Source organism: Microcebus murinus, chromosome 11, assembly GCF_040939455.1.
Source record: "Microcebus murinus isolate Inina chromosome 11, M.murinus_Inina_mat1.0, whole genome shotgun sequence".
Lineage (NCBI taxonomy): Eukaryota > Metazoa > Chordata > Mammalia > Primates > Cheirogaleidae > Microcebus > Microcebus murinus.
The window spans coordinates 32,931,585-32,958,941 of record NC_134114.1 but is presented as its reverse complement, the minus strand read 5'-3'; the positions used below and the strand labels follow the sequence as shown (position 1 = coordinate 32,958,941).

General features: G+C 41.2%; 1 protein-coding gene and 2 pseudogenes across 2 annotated transcripts in view; 2 read left to right on the top strand and 1 right to left on the bottom strand.

The window, feature by feature from the left end:
• Positions 1 to 11,672, top strand: part of CCL28 (C-C motif chemokine ligand 28) — a 32,135-nt gene extending 20,463 nt beyond the window's left edge. For both annotated transcript variants that reach the window (XM_076008010.1, XM_076008009.1), the window contains exons 2-3: positions 8,314 to 8,440; positions 11,020 to 11,672. In XM_076008010.1, coding sequence (XP_075864125.1) covers positions 8,314 to 8,440; positions 11,020 to 11,212 — 320 coding nt within the window. In that variant the 3' untranslated portion in view covers positions 11,213 to 11,672. The remainder of the gene's footprint in view (positions 1 to 8,313; positions 8,441 to 11,019) is intronic.
• Positions 1,640 to 3,446, top strand: LOC105867829 (mitochondrial nicotinamide adenine dinucleotide transporter SLC25A51-like; annotated as a pseudogene).
• A 6,811-nt stretch (positions 11,673 to 18,483) lies between the features above and the next one.
• LOC109731323 (2-iminobutanoate/2-iminopropanoate deaminase pseudogene) lies at positions 18,484 to 18,913 on the bottom strand (annotated as a pseudogene).
• Positions 18,914 to 27,357: the final 8,444 nt, after the last annotated feature.

The following is a 27,357-nucleotide window of genomic DNA, read 5'->3' as shown; positions in this document are numbered from 1 at the left end:
AATCTGCCCTTTCAACAATATCTCTGATTAGTCCCCAGTACGAAAAAACAGATACAAGGACGGCATCTGGGCCCTGATTTAGAAGTAAATCGTTTAAATCTCTACCTACTTTTTGCCATTTGTGTGGGTGAATCTCAGGTCCACCAATAATAAACCAAGGACAAGCACGATCAATGAACACAAAAAACTTTACTAGATCCTTTTCTTAACTCTAATTCCTCTCTCTCTGAGTGAGGCCTTAAGATCCTTGATAAAAACGGCCTCTTTAGACAATGAATGGCCCATCTCGATGGGATGACAATGTAAAAAATCTACTCACCAAACCGTAGATTCTGTGAGCGGCAGAACGGAGGTCTCTCTAGGGGTTTCTCGGCCGAGGAGCTTGCTGCGGCGTCATCCGACAAAGGTCCATACCTCGAGCCCCACGTTGGGCGCCACTTGTCCCGGCCCGCGGGACCTTCTGTTACTCGCAGGGGTCAAGGGGGACCTTGCCTGAAAGAGATGGGCGAGAGAAAGGAACGAGACCAAGCAAATGGTTGTCAAGGTCTACTTTACTTGGATTTTTAGTAGGTTTTATATACAGAAACAAGGAAGTAGAAACAGAAAAATAGAGTGGGAGGATGATGAGGCTTGGGTGTGGGCTAATCAGCCCCAATCAGCATCCCAGTGGCACCGGAAGCTGTTTGTGATGGATCACTCAACCCCAACCTGGCAGGGGGTCGGGAACAATTGCAGGTAGTATGCCCTGGAGCAAGCATGTCATGGAATGCATTCTTCTTGGAACTATAGCTGGGGGGCTGGGTGCTATTTTCGTCTTAGGCTATTTTCTGGGGCGAGGCCTGTGCTTAGGACAAGTCGTTGGGATGTGGAGGGTCTTAGTCTCCAACAGAGGCGGGAGGATTGCTCAAGGTCAGGAGTTCAAAACCAGCCTGAGCAAGAGCGAGACCCATCTCTACTATAAATAGAAAGAAATTAATTGGCCAACTAATTCATACAGAAAAAATTAGTTGGGCATGGTGGCGCATGCCTGTAGTCCCAGCTACTTGGGAGCCTGCGGCAGTAGGATTGCTTGAGCCCAGGAGTTTGAGGTTGCTGTGAGCTAGGCTGATGCCATGGTACTCACTCTAGCCTGGGCAACAAAGCGAGACTTTGTCTCAAAAAATAAAAAAACCTAAGGTTGAGGAGGGGTTTGATTCTGATTCACCTCAGAGTTCCGAGAACTCCTGCCCTAGAGAAATTCTCACAAGCCCCAAGGAGACATGTAGAAAAAAGCAAATATAGTCAAAGGTTTAAAAAAGTGCCAGAATGTCTGCATTCAAATCCTAGCCCCACCATTTCATGGTCCTTTGATCTCAGGAAAGTTATGTAAGTTTTCTATACATTAGTTATTCATCTGTTAAATGAAGATTAATATAGTTCTTTCTGCATGTTGTTGTGGCGACGATTAAATTAATTAATTCACATATGGCAGTTACACTTGTGCTTTGCACAAGTAAGCACTCAATAAATATTGTCTCATTATCATTAGGATGTTATTTCAGCCTTCCTTATAACAGTAGAATATTGGAAACAGATTACTTAAAAATAAGACTGAGGCCTGCGTGGGCGCCGGCTTGCGGGCTCGCTCGCTTGCGGTCTTGCAGGACGCCCGGGGCGATGGGTTGGGGAAATGGACGCCTGGAGAACGGAAATCTAATTATCAATATTGACTCCAGAAGAGAGAACCTAACAGACCAATAACAATGGAAAAAATTGGGAAAGTTATCAAAAAGCTGTCATCTGGCAAAACACCAAGCTCAGATGGTATTACAAGTTAAAAACAATTATTCATGAAGAATAAAAATCTTAAGCAACATGGTGGATTCAGAAGCTCATGAAAAGAGGCCACCAATTCTAAAATCTTCAAAACAAGATGTATCATCTCACATTACAAATTTTGGTAAAATGAAGCATTACTGTGTGGCTGCTGTGCAGCTTTCAACAATGTAACAATCACATTTCCTGTTCAGAAGGTCCTTTTTCGCAACAACTGTCCCGGCCCGCGGGACCTTCTGTTACTCGCGGGGGTGAGGGGGACCGTGCCTGAAAGAGATGAGCGAGAGAAAGAAACGAGACCAAGCAAATGGTTGTCAAGGTCTGCTTTACTTAGATTCTCAGTAGGTTTTATAAGCATACAGAAACAAGGAAGTAGAAACAAAAAAAATAGAGTGGTGACGATGAGGCTTGGGTCTGGGTTAATCAGCCCCAATCAGCGTCTTATCGGTATCCTGTTTTTGACTGGTTACTCATCTCCAACCTGGCAGGTGGTCGGGAACAATTGCAGTCAGCACACCCTGGAGCATCCCGTGGTCAGCACGTCATGGACTGCATTCTTCTCGGAGCTATAGCTGGAATTTTCCAGGGCGAAGTCCGTGTGTAGGACGAGTCATAGGGGAGTTGAGGGTCTTTGAGGGTCCTTGCCTCTAACAAACAGCTATATGGCATCAAAACCCGGGATGCGATACTTCAGTTGAGGAGGGATGGATTTCAAAACTTATATCTTATCAAAACTTAATGCTTCCCCCGTTAATGCAAAAAACAACCACACTGGCACTTATGTTTGATCTGTATGAGGATTTATCCTGCCTTCTCTGCAAACATGTCAGTGCTCCGGAGCTTGCAACCCGCAGCGTGGCAGCAGTACTGGCAGGGACAACAGAAACAATTTTCACTCCATTAGAAAGAGTTCAGACATTGCTTCAAGACCACAAGCATCATGACAAATTTACAAGCACTTATCAAGCTTTCAAGGCCTTAAAATGCCATGAATTAGAGAGTATTATCGAGGCTTGGTGCCCATTCTTTTCCGCAATGGACTCAGCAATGTCTCTTTTTTTTGGCCTTCGAGGTCCCATTAAGGAGCATTTGCCTTCTGCAACGTCTCACAGTGCTAATTTGGTCAACGATTTTATCTGTGGAGGTCTTTTGGGTGCCATGTTGGGATTCTTGTTTTTTCCAGTTAATGTAAAAACTCGCATACAGTCTCAGATTGGTGGGGAATTTCAGTCTTTCCCTAAGATTTTAAAAAAAATCTGGCTAGAACTGGACAGGAAAGTGACAAATCTTTTCAGGGGTGCCCATCTGAATTACCATTGGTCCCTCATCTCTTGGGGCATAATCAATGTGACTTATGAGTTCTTGTTAAAGATTATATGAAAAAAATCATCAGTCAAGTGCCATTTATCAACTGAATGCCTAAGAAGAATGCAGTTTGGCCTCTTTCCTAATTGGCCAACTACAAGTTGGTATCTTCAGTCCAGGCCACAGTAAGTTATGGGCAAAGCTGTTTTCCTTAAGCATCAACAAAATCAGAATAAAAGGTTTCAGTGGGAAAGTTTTTAAAAAAATAAGACTGAAAGCAAACATGAAAAAGCATTACAATTAGTAAAAATTGAGTGATGGATATATCCAGGTGTTTTTATTATTCTTGGTACTTTTCCCTGTGTTTAAATATTTACCGAGAAAAGAAGAGTAGTAAAGTCATAATTTGCCTATTCACATATCCATTTCCACAGAAAAGTCTTAGTTTAGGTGAATTACCATATGTCAATTTTATTTTTTTTAATTTTTTTTTACTAGGATCTCAAGCTTGAACAAATGTTGATTTTAAAAGTTTCTGTAGAAAGAGATTACTGAACTTGTGTTACTGATATAAAATATAAGGTTATCTGGTCCCCAAATACTTTTTATGTTGTCCTCCTCCAGCTTGCACTTGTAAATTCTATATTCCAACCAAATTTGCATAATCTGTCTTTTTTCATGTTTGTATCTTCACATCCACTATTTCCTCTACGTTTACTGTCCTATTCAAATTCTATTCATTTTTCAAGTCTTCAGCTCAAATGCCACGTCTTTGATAAAGAAGTACCTCAGTCTCTGTTATAATTTATTTCTTCTACCTCTCAGTGTTCCGAACACTAATTCTATTTGTCACATAGCCCATGACACATTCTCCCTTATGTTAGAAATTTTTTCCTCCTACTAGATTTTACTATTCAGAGGCAAGTCTTCCTTTTTAATGGAGCAAAGGTTGATACAATCTGAAAAATGTCAGAGCAAACCGATTCAAATCCTGATTTCAATTCACTGAAAACACACATCAGATGCTACCCATGGAACCCCTATGGTCTCAGCTTCACTAATGGAAATTACGATCTTAGTCCCCATTTTCTTGCCTGGCAGTAATTGCAAAGTTTTCCCAGGATTCTCCAATACAAATGTTCTTGATAATTCTCAAATTGCGAGTCCTAGAGAAGGATCCGTTCTCTCTAAGAGGCCGGGGGAAGGTGGTCTGATAGGGTAGGGAGACTGGTCTCTCTCTCATAACTGGAGCCCCTAACTGTAGCTTTATGGTGCCTTGGCTGGGCAGCTGCTCTGGGTCCACTCCATACCCACTGGTGGTCGCCCATTTCCTCCAGAGGACTGACGTTACTGCGTGCTTCTTAGGCCAGCAGGGGAATGCATCTGCTGATCTCATCACTTTTCAAAGCCAATTCCTAGGTGGATCTGTTGGGCCATGTCCTTCCCAATGCAAATGGGTACCTCTAGGGGGGTTAGGGAAGGAGTTGGCGGTAGATCAGGTAAAGCTTTGCAGTACACTTCAGATTCTTGCTCCTTCATACCTCTGGACTTTGCCACTTTCTCAAGGCTACTCTGCAAGACTTCTCTCTTATTTGCAATAATTTTCACATATTTCCCTCTGGGAGAACCCCTACTCCCTCAGACAGCTCTGTGTTTGCGTGTGAACTCCAATTCTGGAACAAAGCAGGTTATTTCCCAGGATATTCCTGGCCTCGTGCAGTGGTAGCACCAGGGTGGTCTTTGCTGGTGGGCTTTAGCCTCTACAACCAAGTAAAAGTGTCATCTGAATAAAAACCATGGAAATTCTGAGGAAATGTCACATAATCCTCTTTTTCAGCCTAATTGACACCATGAAATCTCACCTCTATAAAAATTCTGGAGTCACAGTTGAAATCAAGGGGAGTGGCTGATCATTCTTTCAAACTCGAAATATTCTGACAGGAGGTGGCACGAGAGAACCTCTAGGGGGTGATGTTATCTTCCAAACTATTCCATTTACATTCTTCATTGCCTAACTTCCTGTGCGCTCAGCCCAGCACCTCCTGCACCATTGGTGATAAGAATCTTGCCAGGTTAAACATATTTTGGTAGACATTTAGATGGTCTGTAATGTTTTGCTATAGTCAACAGCTGTGTACCTATTCTTGTGACTTGTGTGAGTCTTTTTGAAGGTCAGAATTCCAGAAGTACAATTATGGTGGGCCAATAGATACCAGGTTCCATGGGTTTGACCTCAGATTCTGTGAGCTACACAATCCATACAAGCATTCTGTTCGCTTCTACCTCAGTGCTCTATGTAGTTCCTCCTGGTTGGTATGTTCCAGTCTCCTTCTCAGTTAGGTGAGTTCTGACTCCTTTAAATATGAGTGCAAACTTCCTGTCCTCTGGTGCTTACCCTTCTTCCTTAAGTGGAATTAATTTCTGTATTTTCCATGTTTCAGAGTTGGATTCCCATAGCACCGTATCCTTCCAAGAAATCTTGGAGATTTAAAAAATTACAAGTATTGCATAGTAATTGACAATTTTCCCCCTCTAGATGCATCACTGCTTATAAATTTGGGCATATATATTTCCATATCTTTTCCTCCATGTATATATGTATAGACGTCTCTTCTAGTACTGCTTTTGCTGCATGCCATAACTTTTGGTATGTTGTATTTTTGTTTTCATTTGTCTTGAGGTATGTTGTAATTTCCCTTTTGATTTCTTTTTTGACCCAATGGTTATTTAAGAGTGGGTTGTTTAATTTTCGTGCACTTGTGGTGTTGGGCCGCAGAAATGTACAGCCCGTGTGGGGGAGAGACGACCGCTCAAAAAAAACTCAGAGTCCAGAGACTTGATGCAATAGCATGAGGATTCATTTACCAGCGCGCGCAGGGGCAAGCGAGCTAAGGAAGCTGCCGCCGCGACCTTTTTTTCCTTAGGATTTTTATAGACAGAAACCACACGCAGGTGGCTAGGGGTCACAGGGTGGGGGGAAAGTTTCATGGGCTTCGACCTTGCACAAACATGTACCAGATGAGCTCATGTCGGGAATTTCTAATCTTGGTCAGTAGTTTCCAAGGACTAAAGGCTGGGGAGTTACAGAGTGGCGCCGGCTGGGGAAGGAGTAGGGTTGAGCGAGCAGCGCCAGCGAGGGGAGGGAGTAGGGTTGAGCGAGCGGAATTTACAGAAGCAGAACGGTGGGTTAGATTTTTCTCCACAGTGGGTTTTCCCATTTTCCTTTTGTTAGTAATTTCTAGTTTCATTCCATTGTGTTCATAGAAGATACTTGGAATTACTTCAGTCTTCTTGAATGTATTAAGACTTGTTTTAAAAAAAACAAAACAAAACAAAAAAAAAAAGACTTGTTTTGTGACCTAACATATGATCTATCCTGGAAAATGTTCCATGTGCACTCGGAAAGAATGTGTATTCTGCTGCTGTTGGGTGAAATGTTCTGCATGTCTGTAAGGTTCATTTGCTCTAGAGTGTTGTTCAAGTCTGTTGTGTCCTTATTAATTTTCTGTCTGGATAAACTTTCACATTACTGAAAGTGAAGTATTTGAGGAGACTAACGACACTGCTGTCTAGAAGACAGCACTTGTATCGCCATCTATTTCTCCCTTTAGGTCTGTTAAATGTTTGCTTTAGATATTGAGGTACTCTGATGTTGGGTGCATATATATGTAATTATTATATCTTGTTGTGGAATTGACTCTTTTATCAGTATGTAATGACCTTCTTTGTCTCTTGTGACAGCTTTTGTCTTATTTTGGTAGACATTTAGATGTCTCTAATGTTTTGCTATAGTGAACAACTGTGTACCTGTCCTTATGACTCACATGAGTCTTTTTGAAGGTCAGAATTCCAGAATTACAATTATGGGGGGCCAATGGAGTTATATTCTGAGCATTTAGTTCCAAATTTGTCTCCTCTACTATAGCCCCTTGAGGACAGGGACATATTGTTTTATTTTTTGTATCCCCCAGTGACTAGCATTGTACCTGAAATATTTTAACTGCTCAATAAATATTTGTTGAATAATTGAATGAATAAGTGAATGAATGAATGAATGATAATAAAAACTTTTGATGCCCAGAGATCTGGTGAGTCAATAGATAGTTTCAATTTCATATTCAGCTCCTTTTCTATTCCAAAGCTGTGAGTAGGCCTGATGTTTCCATGTGGTCAAGGCATGGATACAGAGGTCTTCTCCTAGCCCAAAGGCAGGTACTTCTACTGTAGAGGGGCTAACAATATCTTTTAACCCTTGATTTAAGGGCTAACTTCTGCCTATTACTATGAGGCTGCTACTTGCAGCCACACTTAGCTGTAATTTCTTTTTTTTTTTTAATTCAGCACCCACTTGGTGGAATGGGAAGCATAGTAGAACACTATGTGCTCGTGGCATGTAGGAATTTGCATGTACGTGTTTTCATATGGAGATTGGATTTTCTTTTATATTTGTTTTGACATTATTTCCTTAACATAAACCAATCCTTAACTTGACCTTCTGTCTCAGTCACTCTCCACTTTAATCCATCTTGCTTATTACTGCAAAATGAATTTTTCTAAAACCCTTCTCCTATCTCAAATCTTTAGTGGTCCCTATTTCATAAAAGCTAAACCGCCTTAGAATAACATTCAAGGCTTCAGTGGTGTAATCTCAGTCTATCTTTTGAACCGTGTCTCCGATTACCACCCAAAGTGTCCCCTATTTTTCTCTATGCACTAAATGTGTCAAGCACTTCCCTGAGTCTGGACAAATCTTCTCCATTTTTCTCCACGCATCCAAATTCTTCGTGATCCAGCCAAGTCCTTTCTGTGGGGAAACTTTCAAACCTGCTTCAGGGGCCCATGTGATTTCTTTCTTTCAAACTGCGAGGAACACTCTGTTGGCCTCACTCCTTTCATCTGCGATTAGTCTGCAACCCAACTAGCATCACTGTCCGCAGCTTTTTTTAAAAAAAATCTCTTTCACTTGTTTTGTGTCTTTGCCTAAAGTTACATTTTATCTCTCACAGACACAGTTTTAGTTCCAAAAGTTCATGTCCTACTCCAGGTCTGCATTCCCAAAGCCCTCAGTAAGTGTCTGCCCCTTGCTGGAATGGATTAACATTCTGTTTCGCCGAAAGCTTTAAAATGAGAACCATGCCAGTCTTATATAAACTGTAAGATTTATAATAACATTTCCTTTCTTTCTTCTTTTAGCCATACTTCCCATTGCCTCCAGCTGTTGCACTGAGGTTTCACGTCATATTTCCAGAGGGCTGCTGGAAAGAGTGAATTCCTGTCGCATCCAGAGAGCTGATGGGGACTGTGACTTGGCTGCTGTCATGTGAGTGCTCTTCAGCAGGGAGGTCTAAACCTACACAGATATTATTTCCCTGGCCAAAGGCTTTACTTGATACACAACATACAAATAATCATCCACACAAGGGAGAGGAGAGTAACTATCCTGTCCTTTGGGCTCCAGGCTCCCTGGAGAAAATATACAATCTCTCTGTGCAGGGGTGTCCTCCTGGACCCCACGCCAGCCGCCTAGCCCCACCCCCCCCCTGCTGTGCTGTGGTTAGGGCTGCATGCCTTCAGCCACCAGAAAGCATTCACAACTTTCCTAAGCAAAACCAGGGAGATTCAGAGTGAAAAAAAATAAAACCCAAAACAGAAGGTGCCTCATATTTCATGGCTTAAACAGTAACTTTTTCCAGGCAAGTCTATGGGTCGATGTCATTTCTAATGTCTGAATTCATCAGGAGTGTTTTACAAAGTTCAAAAACAAGTGTGGAAGTGTTACGTGTCACAAGTGTTATCTGCAATGGAATCACAAATGCCTTTCTCTGCTTTTGATTCTGGGGTGTTGGCTCATGGTGGACCCTCCCATCTACACCCTAGCTCCGCTCCGTTATTGAAAGCTTTATATTTATATGTATTTAACATCTCTGCAGAGGCTCCAACATCTGAACTGCATTTAGTATTTAGCAAATATGGGTTCTGGCAAATTGCTGTGAGGAAGACATAAACTATCTCCCCCTCACACACAGGAAAAAGCTATGTCTGAGATTGCATAGTTCACCCGGTGTCATATAGCTAATGAAGGGCAGAAATGGTATGTGAACCCAGGTCTCTTGATTCAGAACACTATACACCTCCAAGGTCATTCAGAAGGGATGCTGGGACTAACCATAAAATGCTCTCTGAAAACTCCATTGCACTGGGGGTATCAATGCAAGCTGGTTTGAACACCACTTATGGCTTCAGGTGATGCTAGCGAGCCATTTGGTGCACTTTTTTGGGGGCTATAAATGAGCACATCGCTTATGCCTGAACTCCCGAGTCACTCATAAACCTCCTTATTCAATTCAATGACTTCAACACATACTTAGGGATCAACAATTATGTGCCAAGCACTGGTTTATGTGCTGGGGATGCAGCAGAGACAAAATGGGCTCTGCCTGCCTAGAAAACTCTATCCCGGCCAGGCATGGTGGCTCACGCCTGTAATCCTAGCATTCTGAGAGGCCGAGGCGGGCAGATCGTTTGAGCTCAGGAGTTCGAAAATAGAAAAAATTAGCTGGGCATGGTGGCACATGCCTGTAGTCCCAGCTACTTGGTAGGCTGAGGCAGGAGGATCACTTGAGCCCAGGAGTTTGAGGTTGCTGTGAGCTAGGCTGACGCCACGGCACTCTAGCCGGTGCAACAGAGTAAGACTCTTGTCTCAAAAATAAAAGTTGCAATATCTTTTGTAATAAGAAATTCTTCCAGTTACCAGAAATTGTGGCTACTACCCTAAGGTTTTCCCACCCCAGTGTGAAAACTTCATATAGAAAAATGAAAATGAAAGCAAATTCTGAGCTATGGAATAGATCTATATTATAGTAAAATGTTAACAAATGCCTGGAGTATTTTAGTTAATTGTTTTGTTGAAAATGAAATTAGACTGTTCTTATTTTGAACAATTTTCAATTTGTATCTACAATGAGTTGCTTAATTCCTACTATGAATGAGGCCTTTTCAGCACATTTCTAGACTATTCCTCCCTCAAGGAGCATAACTCCAATAGGTGAGATGAGACAAGTGTACTCGAATAAAAGCCAGAGTAAACTAAGTGCCTGAAGAGTGACCTCTCACCATGGACTGACCCTCACCATGGAGACTCAAAGGGAAGAGAAGACGGCATTTAGCTGAGAGGATCCAGAAAAATGTCGTGGGAAATGATGTGTTTGAGATGGGCAGTGAGAATGAATTGGTTTTGTTGGATGAAATTTGGGGTCCGAGAAGAGAGTTGTTTTCACTTGGTTTTTATTATTGTTTCTCCCCTTCTTCCTCTTCATCCAATTCCCTCTCCTCTGCCTCCCCCATCTCCTTTTAATACTTTCTGCTGATGTCTGAGGACCCACAGGATGCAGAGTAAGTAAAGTCAAAATCGAAACTTGCGATGCTTAGCTTTAGGGTTCAGTCTCTTAAGGCTGGGCGCTGTGGCTCACGCCTGTAATCCTAGCACTCTGGGAGGCCGAGGCGGGAGGATTGCTCCAGGCCAGGAGTTTGAAACCAGCCTGAGCAAGAGCGAGACCCCATCTCTACTATAAATAGAAAGAAATTAATTGGCCAACTAATATATATAGAAAAACATTAGTTGGGCATGGTGGCACATACCCATAGTCCCAGCTACTTGGGAGGCTGAGGCAGCAGGATTGCTTGAGCCCAGGAGTTTGAGATTGCTGTGAGCTAGGATGACGCCATGACACTCACTCTAGCCTGGGCAACTAAGAGAGACTCTGTCTCAAAAAAACAAACAAAAAAAAAGATTCAGTCCCTAAGAATATAGTGTCCAAAAGTGGGAGCTGCCTATAAGTCACTGAGTTGTTATTTATCTGTATTTTCTATCAGTGATTTGTTTTCTTCCCTCTTTGGCAGCCTTCATGTGAAGCGCAGAAGAATCTGTGTCAGCCCACACAATCATGCTATTAAAAAATGGATGAAAGCACAAACAGCCAAGAAAAATGGAAAAGGCAACCTTTGCCACAAGAAGAAACCCCACGACAAAAGGAACAATAACAGGGCACATCAGGGGAGACATAGAGTATATGGCCATAAAACTCCTTATTAGAGAGTTTATAAATGCATCTACAAAGACAATTCCTCCAGTGAACTTGGCCATGGTTTGTTATAAATTTATCACCTGAATTTTCCTTATTGGCAGACAACAGGGCAAGACAAAATATTGGTTTTAAAAATGAATAATTGCACAGTATGAAGATGTAGCCCATAATATATACTTAACTGAAAAATGAAATGGAAAGATGATACTTATCTTCATATAGTATTTTAAGAGGAGCATGTAGATATAATTTCCCTAACTTTTTTATTATGAAGTTTTCCAAACTTATAGAGAAATTAAAAGAATGGTACAATGAACACCTGTATATCTTTCCTCTGAAATAATCATTGTTAATATTTTGCTGCATTGCTCTCCCTCTTTTCTCTTTGTGTACATATCTTTAAAATATTGTATATACATATATAACTTTTTTGCTAAACCATTTGAAAATAAATAAGTTGCAAACATCATGACACTTCACTCTTAATTTCTTTTTGGTTTATAATTTGGCATCCCCCAAGAATAAAGACATTTTCCTACGTAATCACATTGTCTTATACCTAAAAAATTAATAATTTTACCATATTTATATATAGTCAATATTCAAATTCCCCCAACTATTTTCAGATAATTTTATGTTTTTTTTCACTCCAGTAAGCAATCAAGGTTGACATATTGCAATCAGTTGTTATATTTCTTTAGTATCTTTCAATCTAAGAAAATCTCTCTGCTTTTTTTCCCCCCCTTTCTAGTCTAGGCCAGAATCTGTTTCACATTCTGGATTTGTCTGATTGTTTTCTTATGATCAGGTTCAGGTTTAACATTTTTGGTAAGAATTTCCTATGTGAATTTGTATACTTCTTATTGTGTCACTTAGAGTTCATGAACATTAGAGTTTATTTTCTAAATAGAAAATTTAGGCTGGGCGCGGTGGCTCACGCCTGTAATCCTAGCACTCTGGGAAGCCAAGGCAGGAGGATTGCTTGAGCTCAGGAGTTCGAGATCAGCCTGAGCAAGAGCAAGACCCCATCTCTGCTATAAATAGAAAAGAAATTAGCCAAAACAATTACAAATAGAAAAAATTAACCGGGCATGGTGGCGCATGCCTGTAGTCCCATCTACGTGGGAGGCTGAGGCAGGAGGATGGTTTGAGTCCAGGAGCTGGAGGTTGCTGTGAGCTAGGCTGACGCCATGGCACTCTAGCCTGGGCAACAGAGTGAGACTCTGTAAAAAAAAAAAAAAAAAGTTTAAGCTGAATATCATTTTAAAACATCTAGTTTGAGTACCTATTGTTGTTTGTATTGACAAATTCTGATGCTGGGGGGAAACAATGCCTGCTTTGCTCCTCAGAACCTTCTGACTACCAGTCAATTTTTTTTTTTTTTGCGACAGAGTCTCACTCTGTTGTCTGGGCTAGAGTGCTATGTGTGGCGTCAGCCTAGTTCACAGCAACCTCAAACTCCTGGGCTCAAACCATCCTCCTGCCTCAGCCTCCCAGGTAGCTGGGACTACAGGCATGCACCACCGTGCCCAGCTAATTTTTTCTATTTTTAGTTGTTTTGGCTAATTTCTTTCTATTTATAGTAGAGACAGGGTCTCGCTCTTGCTAAGGCTGGTCTCAAACTCCTGAGCTCAAGCGATCTGCCCGCCTCAGCCTCCCAGAGTGCTAGGATTACAGGCATGAGCCACAATGCCTGGCCTGAGATAAGCCTTTTTTTAAAAAAAGTATTTAACAAAATATAATGAGAGTAATTTAAAAATAAATCACAAGTTTAAAATTAATCACAATAACAAACATTAATAAAAAATAAAAGTATTGGTCTCTAATTCTTTCAACCAATAAATTATTTTTAATTTTGTCTCTTCTAGTCCAGATCGACAATTCTACCCAAAATACAAATAACTGAAACTTTGTCTGAGGATATTGTACCTAGTAGATCAGATTCTTAAAGAAATTCAATTTTATAGGCTATCACATGTGTTTATTAAAACATTGTATTACTGTTACTATACTAGGTGCTATTATTATACTATGAGTAAATACTATTACTGTACTATGTTACTGTATTATGAGAAAATTACCCACATTAATTCCTGAAGTTTTCTTTTTAAAAAACTACATTTTTATTGAAGTAATACAGGTTTGTGATAAAAGAAAATCAAAAGTACTGAGGGATTTATAATAAAAATAGCATCCTCGTACCCTAACCTCTATATTCCCAGACCTACACTTCCTTAAGGTGACCTATCATAACCCTTCTAAAAGTTTAAGTTCTAGCGACTACCTCCATAATTTCAAATTAAATGCTTAAAGTATCATTTCTTTTGTTTATTGATTTGTGGCAATATCTATTGCCTCCTTATTACTCCCTACTTCCTTCCCATCTCCCTCCTCATCCTAGGGCTTGAGTGTTATTACTTTTTTTTGTCTTTGTAACTTTGAATAATATAACCACCTTCCATTTATTAATCTTTATGTAAGATGTAAATAATACCCCATATTCTTTTCCTTTTTCTCCTATCCATCCATCTTCTATCTTGTTTCCCATCAACTATACTTTTTTTTTTTTTTTTGAAACAGGGTCTGGTAGTGTCACCCAGGCTTAGAGTGCAAGTAGCACCATCATAGCTCACTTGCAGCCTCAAACTCCTGGACTCAAGTGATCCTCCTGCCTCAGCCTCCCAAGTAGCTGAGACTACAGGTGCACACTACCATACCTGGCTAAGTTTTCTATTTTTTGTAGAGACAGGGTCTCGCTATGTTGCCAAGGCTACATCGGCTGTACTTCTACATTTACATGCCTGATGTTGATAATTATAACTCTGTACTGTAATAATAATCATCTTTCATGCTTTCTTTTAAGTAGCAGGGTTTCTCAATCCTGGCGCTACTAACTTCTTGGGTTGCATAATTGTTTGTTGGGAGGGGGGTGTTCTCCTATATATTGTAGGTGGATCAGCAGTATCTCTTACCTCTACCTACTAGATGATGTCCAAAAATGTCTCCAGTTGTTAACAAATGCCCCCGGGGAGGGGCATCAAAATCTCACCACACCCCAGTTGAGAACTACTGGTCTAGAAGAAAAGACAGATTTTAAAATTAAAAAACAATGTATAATTGGAAAAATTCTACGATGACTTCCATAATTTCCTTCCCTGGTATACACATAACCTCCCAAACACTAATCTAGGTGTTGCAGTGAAGGTATTTTGCCTATGTAGGTAAGGTCACAAATCAGTTGACCTTAAGATAGAGGGATTATCTGGATAGCAGTGACTTGATCACAGGAGTCCTTTAAATCTGGGTCTAGGTATCCAAGACAGGGAAATCAGAGAGAGCCAAGGCACAAGAAAGATCCAACATACCATTGTTGGCTTTGAAGATAGAGGGGGCTGTGTTGCAAGGAATGCGGTAGTCTCAAGGAGCTCAGAGTGGCCCCCAGCTGACAGACAACAAGGAAACAGGAACCTCAGTCCTATAACCACAAACTACCACAGCCAGCTTCAAGAATGAGCTTGGATCACTTCTTGGCTTTTTGGCTAAGATTAAGTGAAGAGTGAGCTTGGAGCAGATTCTTCCACAGAACCTCCAAAAGGGAAAGCAGCCCTGCCAATGTCTTGATTTCAGCCTTGTAAGACCCTAAGCAGAGAACCCCATCACACTGTACCTGGACTTCTGACTTACAGACTGTGGGCTTGTAAATGGATATTGTTTTAAGTGACTAAGTTTGTGGTAATTTGTTAAGCAGCAATAGAAAATCAATACAACCAATAAATGGCACTTTTACCACTGTGACTATGTCAGTATTGTTGTCTGCAGGGCCAAATAGTACGCTAGAATTTAATATCCTTTTCTAAGAATAAGCTGTGTATAATTCACTGTTGAGGCACTATAAACCTGAAGGAATACAACTACCTCCTATACTTCTTCTTATACTACACTTCCTTTACTTCTTTCCCAGGTATGGATAGCCATCCAAGTTCTTTATATCTCCTACTATTATTGTCTTTTCAGTCACTTACTTGAAGTCTTAAGGGATCCTCCTAAAAATTGCAGAGAATTCTCCATTTGTGCACTTAAAACTGTCCATAGTTCTAAGAGTTTTAAATAACAGAGTTCATAGCAACTGTATTGCTGGGGAGGGTTTTGCCCTTTTATGACTGCAAAATGTTTGCCTCTAGATACCTAGAAGTTGGCAATGGCCTTTCTATCAACATAGCCCCTCAGCTTTCTCTCTGTTTCTGATGGCTACTTCTGTGTTCTGGCTACCCTGGGGTGAGTTTTATATTTACTGTTTTTGATGGGAAGACTACTGCAGTTTTCAGTGTAACCTAAATTAGAAAAGATCTTCCATTTTGTAGAAACATGGATTTTTCTGTGTAGGATCATTAGCCGATCACTAACTATTCCAATCCAAATTGAGATGGCAAGCAGACAATCCAAAATGCTTCCATTCACTCATCATATGAAGCTTAACTAGAAAATTAGGGAAGGTGGACAAAGATGACCTAAATGTAGTATTAATACCCATTCCTGTGAGATCTGAATTTTTATACTATCGCAAAGCAAACAGAACCATGGCATACATTTTACAACTACACATCCAACTCGATGCTCTTTTGACAATTCTAGCACATTTAAAAAATAATTATAAAATCATTGTTCCCTCTGGTAAATTTGGGAGACTCTGAGTTCATTCCATCCTACCTAATGCCATGCTTATGCTCTTCCTCATAATTCACTGACCGATAATTTGATTCACTGGCATACTGCACCCTCTACATGTTGTTGCCATTCTACCTCTACATAAACTACCAAAACAGTGCAGCATCTTCTTCCTTCAGCCAGAGTTCAGCACATAAGAGGCATTCAATAAATATTTATTGATAAAACAAATACATGTGGGCATGTGACCTCCTGTTTGGCCAACTACAATGAAAACAAGGCACCACAGAGCAGTCATTTGCTTTTATGGTAACCAGCTTCTACTGAAGACTGAAGGCTGCTGAGGGTTACACTCAGCCAAAACCTGGCCTAGGAGAGTATGTTATGTTAACTCCACGTTACTGGGCTCTAGTGTTTTCAAGCTTTTCTTTCTTTCTTTTTTTTTTTTTTTGAGACAGAGTCTTGCTTTGTTGCCCAGGCTAGAGTGAGTGCCGTGGCGTCAGCCTAGCTCACAGCAACCTCAAACTCCTGGGCTCAAGCGATCCTTCTGTCTCAGCCTCCCAAGTAGCTGGGACTACAGGCATGAGCCACCATGCCCGGCTAATTTTTTCTATATATATTAGTTGGCCAATTAGTTTATTTCTATTTATAGTAGAGATGGGGTCTCGCTCTTGCTCAGGCTGGTTTCGAACTCCCGACCTCGAGCGATCTGCCCGCCTCGGCCTCCCAGAGAGCTAGGATTACAGGCGTGAGCCACCGCGCCCGGCCTCAAGCTTTTCTTAATGTCAAGATTTTCATGCCCTTTTACCGCTTCCCTGCAGCTCTGAGGTCAGCCTGTCCAGAGAATGGACTTATCTCTATTTCTGTTCATCTTTCTCACAGAACATGATAACATCTACCAGCGACATAAAGAACTTTCTTTGTAGAATAGGTAGGCCAGAGGAAATAGCTTCTGAAAGACCAACTTTGCTAGACCCAGACCACAGTAAAGGTAAATGGCACAATCTGTGATAAAAGTCAGGTTTGGGAAGAACACAGGGTCATAGTGGCCTTGAGGATTATAAAGGGTGAAGAGAAGAGGTGGCTGTGTATTTGATTCTTCACCTATAGAGTTACTAGGGACTTATCAGAATTGCTAAGATTAAAAAGATGAAAATAGAGACACAGGGTGGAGGAGTTCATGTGGAGACGGAGGCAGAGATTGGCATGATGCCACCATAAGCCAAGGAGCACCTGGAGCTGTCTGCAGCTGGAAGACACATGGAAGGTTTTCCCCTAGAGCCTGCGGAGAGAGCCTGGCCCTGCTGATTCCTTGATTCCAGACTTCCGGCCTTCAGAACTGTGAGAGAATGCATTTATCTTGTTTTAAGCCACCAAGTTTGTGGTCATTGGTTTCAGGAGCCACAGAAAACTAATATGGCTGGTGATGGAGAATGCCACTCAAGGACTGTGGTGTGGGTTGAGGGAAAGTTAGTGATGCCGCTGGAGAGCGTGCTATGAGACTTTTGTCACTTGCCCATGCCCTTTGCCTGCCTCCAGGTGTGCTCGAGCCCACACTGATGATAGACTAATGCCGCAAATACCAACTTTATAACCCATTGGACCCGATAACACCCAGGTCCAGATGGGCTGCCTGGGTTGCACAGTCACTTGGGGCATTCCATCTCTACCAGGGCCCAGTAAAAGCCAAGAGCTACTTCCCAAATGGAGAATAGTCATGTATAGGAGAGGACATAGCTTTGCACCAAAAACCTAGGCATTTGTACTGCAGGTTTCCTACTGGGGCCTGCCATGTTCAATGCCCCACTTGCACGGAGAGCTGGGTTGAGTTCCGCTAGGAATGGGCTGGGTCTGAAAGCCCAGGTGTCTAGGCACCAGCCTGGAGTTGCTGCAGGGCCTTCCCTGTCTCTGAGCCTCACTAAGCTTTACAGGTTATTCAGAAAGTAAGCTGGAGCTACACACACAAGAAATACACCTCGTTCTTAGAAGCCCTCTCCTTCCCAATCAGTGCCTATGCTTTCAAGTAAGAGACACTGAGGTTGTGAGTCTAACTTATATTGTGATGCTCCAACCCACAAGATGCCATTTTAGATCTGATTTTAATTTGAATCTGCCCTATAGCTATAAAACATAAAAGCTTCCTTCAGGGCAATTTTTTTTTTTTTTTGGAAATATGCATGTCTATTTTATTTCCACTAGAAAAATATTATTTATATAAAATTTTGGTCCACTTCCTCCTCCTATACCTCTACCATTCATATTTAAATACTTTAATTTTACTAACCTAAAAGAATCACGGATCTGACATGAGAACTAGAACTTTCACATCATTAGTTTGATTAGGTGTGCTTTTGATTATTTCTCAGAAACAATAACTCATCTTTCCTGTTATTTCCCTTTACTTTTATTTATTTGAGCAACTATGTAATGAGTATCTCTTTCCTACATTCAGTCGTTTGGGTATATGTAAGTATAATTTACACACCAGCAACTGGATGCATTATCTAATCTTCAATTCATGTTCAACTATCCCTCTTATATGCTATTTCCATGATAACTTCAGATATTTTAGTCAAGCTTATGCTTTCATCAATTTTAAAAATTAAGAGGTTAATTAAGATGTTATATCAACTATAAAAATTAAGATGATAAAATTCCGGACTAAACACTGGACCCACTTATAGTAATGGCATTGTGAAAAAGGTCCTTGGACAGCTACTGCTTCAATTTCAATTCTGCCTCCTTTGGGCAAAGCAGCAATCTGGTAAGCAGCTCTTGCAGGAAAATTACTCTTGAAATACTGTTTGTAGATGTCATTGACAGTATTGAAGTCATTTATGTCAGCCAGCAAAACAGTTGTTTTTACCACATTAGTGAAGTCACAGCCTGCAGCTTTCAGAATTTCACTCTTATTTTTAAGAGCTTAAATGTAAACGTTCCTGTGTGACTGTAAAAGCCAATGGCCCCTGGGGCTTTCAAGGTGCTGATCACTCTTCTGATCAAGGATGACATGGCTAATCCTCCCCTCTGGGAAAACAAGCCAGGACTGCCAACCCGCTGGAGTCTCAGCTGACTCCAGGGGAATCTTATCTCTGGATACCTGCCCATGCTTTGAGCAGAGAGTTTTTGTTTGTTTGTTTGTTTTTGAGATAGAGTCTTGCTTTGTTAAGGTCTAGAGTGAGTGCCATAGCTTCAGCCTAGCTCACAGCAACCTCAAACTCCTGGGGTCATGTGATCCATCTGCCTCAGCCTCCAGAGTAGCTGGGACTACAGGAATGCGCCACCACACCTGGCTAATTTTTTCTATTTTTAGTAGAGACTGAGTTTCGCTCTTGCTCAGGCTGGTCTTAAATGACATGTTCAAGGCCACAGAGCCAAGTTTCTGTTTTGATTTGCATCGAAGTCCAAGTGCTGAACCACTGTGCAGGCCATTTGTCCATTTGCCATTTGCTTTCTGTCCCATGAGCGCCATATTGTGTGATGCTGGATCTTGGCTCACTGCACCTCCCAGACCCCCTTGCCCACCAGCTCCAGTTAACATCAGATGATGGAAGGTGCTAGTGGAAGATTGAAAGGTGGGAGCAGGGAAGAAGCTGTTTTTATTCCCCTCTGTACTCCTGGAAGAGGTTCTGGCTATACCAGGTGGCTACCAGCTCCACAGCCCTTTCTTTGGTGGCTCTGGCAGCAAATACAGAGGCTTGGGTGGCTCTGGCAGTAGTGGCCCTACTTAGTGATAACACTGGCAGCAGTGCAGCCCTTCCCACCCCACCCAACCCTGGAGCCAGCAGAACTTGCAGTCCTGAGCTCTGCAGAGCCTCCTCCTCCCCTTTCCTGCTCTAGGGCTCTATCCTTCCTGTTTTGCTCTTTCAGCCCTTTTAACACTTTTATAATCAGCTCCCTGCATTCAATCCCCTCTGTCTGCAATTCCTAGTGTAGTTCTTGTTTTTTCTAAATAAGCCCTGAATGACATAGCACTTGGTATCGGCAATGCTACCAGGAAACAAACCTCCAATAATGGGATTTAAGTGTCTTGCATAGAGGCAGAATTGTGAGCCAAATCTCTTCTCTTTATAAATTACCCAGCCTCAGGTATTCCTTTATAGCACCATAAATGGACCAAGACAGTTATCTATTGGTATATAACTAACTGCCCCAAAACTTAGTGGCTTAAATCAATAGACATATATTATCTCATAGTTTCTGTGGGTGAGGAATTTGGGAGTGGCTAATTTGGGTTTCTGGCTCAGGATCTCCCATGAGGTTGCAATCAGAATGTCGGCAGGGCTGTGGGCTTCTGAAGGCTTGACTGGGGTGGGAGGGTTCTCTTCTAAGATGGCTCACATGGTATTTAGCAGGTGGTCTCAGTTCCTTGCCATGCGCGTCTGTCCATGAACTGTCTGAATATTCTCGCGACATAGCATTTGGCTTCCCCCAGTGAAGGGGATCCAAGAGAGAACAAGGAGGAAGCTTCGATATTTTTATAACCTAGCCTTGGAAGTGACTTACCATCACTTACACTGTCATCTATAGGTCACACAGACCAAAGCTGATACAGGGAAGTGGAGACCACACAATGACATAAATACCAAACGTCAGGGATCATTGGGGGCAATTTGGGAGGCTGAAATCAACCATTCTGTGTGATTCTATAAACATAAAGTACAAAACCAGGCAAAGCTAAGCTATGTTGTCCATCAAGATAATGGTTACTCTGGGGAGAGGACAGTGACTGGAAGGAAGGAAGAGAGGGGCTTTTGGAGGTGCTGACAATGTTCCATTTTTTGATATAGGTGTGGCTATGTGGTTGTGTTCACTTTGTGAAAATTCATTGAGCTATAATTTATATTTTATTTATTTTACTTCAATTTATTTTTTTTAGAGACAGGATCTCATTTTCTCACCCAGGATGGTATGCAGTGGCACAACCACAGCTTACTACAGCCTCAAAATCCCAAGCTCAAGCAATCCTCTTGCCTTAACCTCTCAAGTAGCTGGAACTACAGGGGTGGCACCATGACCAGCTAATTTTTTTTTAAAGTTTTTGTAGAGATAGGGTCTCACTCAGTTGCCCAGGCTGGTCCCAAATTCCTGGCCTCAAGTAATCCTCCTGTTTTAGCCTCCCAAAGTGCTAAGATTATAAGCATGAGCCATTGTGCCTGGCCCAAGCTATAATTTATATGTTTCTCTTCTGTGTGTATATATATATATATTTAATTTTATTTTATTTTTATTTCAGCATATTATGGGGATACAAATTTTAAGGTTTCAAATAATGCCCTTGCTCTCCCTCCCCCAACAAGTCTGAGCCTCAAGCGTGACCATCCCCCAGACGGTGCACGTCTCACTCATTATGTATGTATATACCCACCCCCCTCCCTCCTCCCACCTGCCCAATACCCAATTAATGTAGTTCTTATGTGTCCACTTAGGTGCTGCTCAGTTAATACCAGTTTGCTGGTGAGTATATGTGGTGCTTGTTTTTCCATTCTTGGGATACTTCACTTAGTAGTATGGGTTCCACTCTATCCAGGATCTTCTGTGTGTATATTAAGCTTTGACAAGTTAAAAAGAAAAAGGAAAAGGAGGAAAAGGAGAAGAGAGAGAGAGAGAAAGAAAAAGAGAAAAGAAAATAACTCCCATATCACATGGGATTCATGTTCTGTGCATAGAAAATCAGACCATCTCAGGCAGGTGCTTAATCTGGCCCAGTGGCCCATTGCAACATAACCAAGAAAGAGAAGGGAGCTCATGATTTGACTGCTAGGAACATGATGTATTGGCAGCAGGCTTCTGATTATAAACCAGGTGCCATAACTTCTTGAATATATAAGCATTTGAAGAAATTCAAAAGAAGTAGGAATAACAAAATTTAGATATCTGCAATATCATTCTATTCCTGGGTGTATCATGCCAACCACCAAGAGACCATAATCATGCCACTGTACTGCAGCCTGGGTGACAGAGTAAGATCCTATCTCTACAAAAGAGAGAGAGAGAGAGAGACCATAGGTTGTTAACCAGCACTGGTAAGCAGAGTCATGAATTCACAAGACATTGAGAGAATTAAGTGATATCTTATGTGACATAGTAGGAGCATAGCATGTAGTAGGCACTAGATACATGCTATGTGTCCATTAACTGGCATTTTAGTTATCTGTTGCTGTTTAACTCACCACCTTAAAACTTAGTGGTTTAAAACAACAATAATTTACTTATTTTATCATTTTTTTGAACCAAAGTCTTGCTCTGTTGTCAGGGCTAGAGTGCCATGGCACCAGCCTAGCTCACAGCAACCTCAAACTCCTGGCCTTAAGCAATCTTTCTGCCTCAGCCTCCCAAGAAGCTGGGACTACAGGCATGCACCACCATGCCCGGCTAATTTTTTCTATATATTTTTAGTTGACCAATTAATTTCTTTCTATTTTTTTAGTAGAGATGGGGTCTCACTCTTGCTTAGGCTGGTTTTGAACTACTGACCTTAAGCAGTCCTCCTGCCTCAGCCTCCCAGAGTGCTAGGATTACAGACATGAGCCCCCACGCCCGGCCTCTGAGGGTTGTGAGAGAAGGATCTGTCCCATGCCTCTGTCCTTGGCTTATAGATAGCTGATGGCTGTCTTCTCCCAGTGTCTCCTCATATTGTCTTTTCTGTGTCCAAATTTTCCCCTTCTATAAGGACATCAGTCATACTGGATTGGGTCTACCCTAATGACTTCATCTTAATTTAACTAATTACATCTGCAACAACTCTATTTCCAAATAAAGTCATGCCCTGAAGTACTGGAGGTTAGGACTTCAAAATGTGAATCTGGGGGGGACACAATTCAACCCACAACAGGGAGGATGAGTAGAGTGGGAATGGGGGAGGAAATGCTGTTTTAGTGCGTGACCCAGAGGTTGCATGTAGCACCTCCCCTCACATGCCACTGGCCAGTCAGTTAGCCACATGACCACCCAACTTTAAGAGAAAAAGGAAATACAGTTCTTGGCTAGTGGCCACATGCCCAGCTAAAATTCTTGTTGTTTTATTATTAGAGGAAGAAGGTAGAATAGATATTGCGGGTAATTAGCAGCTTCAGATCTATTATATAGCAGTTGGAAAAATCTTATGAAGCAGAGAACTAACTTCTTTCTCCAAACTGCAAAAATAATTGCTCTTTTGTTGATAACACAACCTACTATTCCAGAAATGTTCTATTTAGTCCTCACAGTAACCCTGAAAGGTTACCCTCTCCCCAACATATTACAAAAGGGAAAACCAAGGCTCAGAGAGATTAAACAATTTGCCCAGAGCTGAACCTATTAAGTGATGGATCCTGGAATCCAACTGAGAATTTTGTCTGGTAGCTAATGCCCAACCACTTCACTGACCCATATCATATACTCTAGCAAGCAGCTCTCCAGCAGGCCTACCTTATTTGTACTGTTTAACTTCATTGGGATTCTGGTTAGTGACTTGAAGATTTATATGGGAGACATCAGAAATGCCCACTTCTAGACTTAATGGGCTAACAAAGCAGTAGACAACCAAAGTTTCCTATAACATACATACAGCAGCATAAATATATGAAATATTTTATATGTATAACACCCTACACAATATATATATACATACACAGCATGTGCACGTATGTTCTCGAAAACATACACATATGTATATTTTTGCTTTTGTGGAAAATTATTGCCCTTCCCCCTACCCCCAAGAGCTTTACTCTGCTCTGCATTGCTCTAATTTTTAAAAAATCACAATGTTAATTAGAAAATAAGGTCTATAAATAGGATTTCACTGGAGTTGAGCAGAGAGTTTTAACCCTCCTCCTCTTCCCAACAACAATGGCAAGTTACCAGTTCAGTTATCTCAGCCTCTTTTTTTTCCTCTAGGCGGAGACAGGGGGTCACCCTGGGATGGTGATAAACTAGTTTCAATTGTTCTGTGAAGGCTTCCTTGAGTGGTTTCCATTTGCTGCGTAAACACAAAGGTCACAATAAGATGTCCCTCTCCCTTTTATGGCTTAGCAGCAGTTTCTTCCACTGATCTATGAAAATTCTGGGGATGAAATATGCAATTTGCATAAGCAGGTCAGAGCTTTCTGAGAAAGAGGGACCAACACTCTAACCTGAGCTGCTTAAGTTGGAGACAGGGAAACCTGACACCCATAGTCTGCTGGCAGGTACCAATTGCCACAAAAGGGAAACCCGCCTGAAGAACAGGAGTATTCTCAGTTGATCACTCAGGCTTGACACCAGGGATTCAGTGTTTGGGCATACACGAGGATTCTTTCTTCAATGTGTGGTGAGAGTCAAAACTCTCAAGACTCTGCCAGTTAGGGTATAGTGTCTGTATATGACTCAGGGGAGCTGCAACTGTGCACACAACCATGCAACACCTCCTCCTAAGCTGCTCTGTGTGTCTGGTCTAGTAAGGACATATTGTTTCCCATGATATTGGGCAAGCCTCATAAGGACAGAGCCATGTCTAGTGTGTTCCCTGCTATATTCCTGGTGCATAGCCCAGTGTCCGGTACATAGAAGGTGCTCAGTGAATATCTGAGCACAAAAGGTGCTAAATAAAGGATCCAGGATCTGGAATTCAGTAACAAAACACTATGGTAGCAACCACCGCAAGCATGCTGATAGACTCAAATCTCTCTCTACCTCCTATCTGGAAAAAAGAAGAGTCCTGCTTTGGACTGAATTATTGGACTATTCAGGTAGAGGACATAAAGAAGCTTTGAAAAGGTAAAATAGTCTAGTTTTAGTGAATAAAGGTAAATTGATTTGCAATGAATTAAATGGAAAAATAAGAGAAATTTTACTGTATTTACATCCCAAGTGGTATAGCAAGTCTTACTGATTGCATAAGACAGGTATCTGAATCATAGATCACAGGTGAGACAATTACAATGTTTTGATTCCCTAGAGGGATATGCCTGAACAAATCTTATATTAATTGGGTTTGAGCCACTAATACCTATACATCAATCTTTTTATTTTTTTTATTTTTTTCTGAGACAGGGTCTCTCTCTGTTGCCTGGAATAGAGTGCATGGTATGATCATAGCTCACTGCAGCCTCACATTCCTGGGCTCAAATGATCCTCCTGCCTCAGCCTCCCAAATAGCTGGGACTACAGGTGCACGTCACCATGCCCAACTAATGTTTCTATTTTTTGTAGAGACGGGGTCTCGCTCTTGCTCCAGCTAGTCTCGAACTCCTGGGCTCAAGCAATCCTCCCGCCTCGTCCTCCCAGAGTGCTAGGATTATAGGCATGAGCCACTGCGCCCGGCCTACATCCATCTTTTACATTCGAAATAGCTCTTATCTCCAAACTGGGCTCAATTTAGTAGGTCATTAGATATGAAATGTCTGATTTCAAGTAATAAGTGTAACTCATTATATCTCAAACAACAAGCAGTACGATTAATCAAAATATGGGCCTACACTATCTTATACAGTGTTGCCATCTTAACGGTAGCTTGTTTATGCCGGCAGCAAACAAGCCTGGAGAGTGAGTGGCGATGAAATCACAAAACGTGTTTTCCACAGCTTGTTGAGAATTGAATGTTTTTCCCTGCAAGAAGTGATCCAAAGCCTGGAAGAAGTTATAGTCAGTTGTAGCAAGGTCTGGTGAATACGGCAGATGACGCGGAGTTTCCAAGTCCAGCCCCTGTAGCCTGAGCAGCGTTATTGGTGTGACATATGCTCAGGCGTTGTCTTTGCAAGAGGATTGGCCTGTCTGTATTGACCAATCTCAGCTGCTTAATCGCAAGCATCCTCGTCATTTTGTCCAGTTAGTTGCAGTAAACACTGCTGTAATGGACTGACCAGGTTTCATGAAGCTGTAGTGGATAATACCAGCACTGGACCACAAAACAGACATGATTAGCTTTTTTTGATGACTATTCGGTTTTGGACTGTGTTTTGGCACTTCATCTTTCTCCAACCATTGGGCCGAATGCTTGCAATTGTCAAAAAGAATCCATTTTTCATCACACATAACAATATGATATAGAAATGGTTTGCCTTTATGTCGTGACAGCAAAGAAAGGCAAGCTTCCATAGATGATTTCTCTTCTGACAGTGGTGTAATTAATGCGGAACCCATTTATCCAGCTTCTTTACTTTGCCTATTTGTTTCAAATGGTCCAATATTGCTGGAATAGTAATATCAGACCCTGCTGCTAATTCACGCAAAATTTAAGATGGTTTTGCTTCCACTACAGCTTTCAGCTCATCATCATTCACCTTGGTCTCAGGTCACCCACATGGCTCATTTTCAAGGTTAAAATCACCAGAAGGGAACTTCTCAAACTATCAACGTGTTGTGCATTCATTAGCCATATCCTTCCCAAACACTTCGTTGATAGTTTGAACTGTCTGCACTACATTGGTTCCATGATAGAACTCATATTTGAAAATAACATGAATTTTTACTTATCCATGGTTTCACAAAAATTGCTCTTAAAAATATTTGAAAGATAATTACAAGCCAAAACATGCGTTTGAAAGACCAAGGATGTATTAATACCTTCACAATAAAAATAAAGTAAGAATTGTCAAAGTGAAATGTCAGAGATATCAACTGTCAAACTTAGTACTTAAGGAAATTGGACATTTCATAGTTAATAACCTAATACTTTTCAGGTATAAAAGGAGAAACTCAGCATTTATAGTTCCCCAAATCAAATCTCAAAATCAGGCCAATTTCCCCATATTTCTGTCTAACAAACCAGAGCTAGTGAAGACACAGCAGACAATATATATTATCTGAAGCTAATACACTTATGATGACTGCTATGTAAATAATTCAAGTAAAATAATAGTTTTAATAATCTTGCATGAGTCTTTGTGGAGTTAAAAATTATTTAAAACACAGACACACAACTTAGAAATTGTATGTTAATCTATTGTTTATAAACTAAATATACCTGAAAACTATGGGGCAAATAATATTTTTACAAATTGAATTAAATTATAAATGAAATAGAAGAGTTTTTTATTTAAAGAAATTTCTTTTAAAAATCATGTGATGGAGCTCATGCCTGTAATCCCAGCACTTTGGGAGGCCAAGGCAGGGGGATCCCTTGAGGCCAGGAGTTCGAGACCAGCCTAAGCAACATAGGAAGACCCCTGTCTCTACATAAAATTTTTTAAAAAGTAGCCAGGTATGATGGCATGAGCCTGAAGTCCTAGCTAGGGGAGGCCAAGGCAGGAGGATTACTTGAGCCTAGGAGTTCAAGGCTACAGTGAGCCTGGAGCCTGAAGTGACTTCTTTTAAAAGAGCACAGTATGGAAAATGGGGAAAAGAGTAACTTTACCATGGGGAAACCTGGTGAATGCTACCTCAGCCAGATGATCAAGGTTAACATCAACAGTCATATGTCAAGTTGATAGTATGTACCTTTGATAGGATTCAATGAGAATGGCACTTCAATCTGTGTGGTCTTCCTTCAGAAAACCTATAACCCTAGTCAAACTATGATTAAAAACAT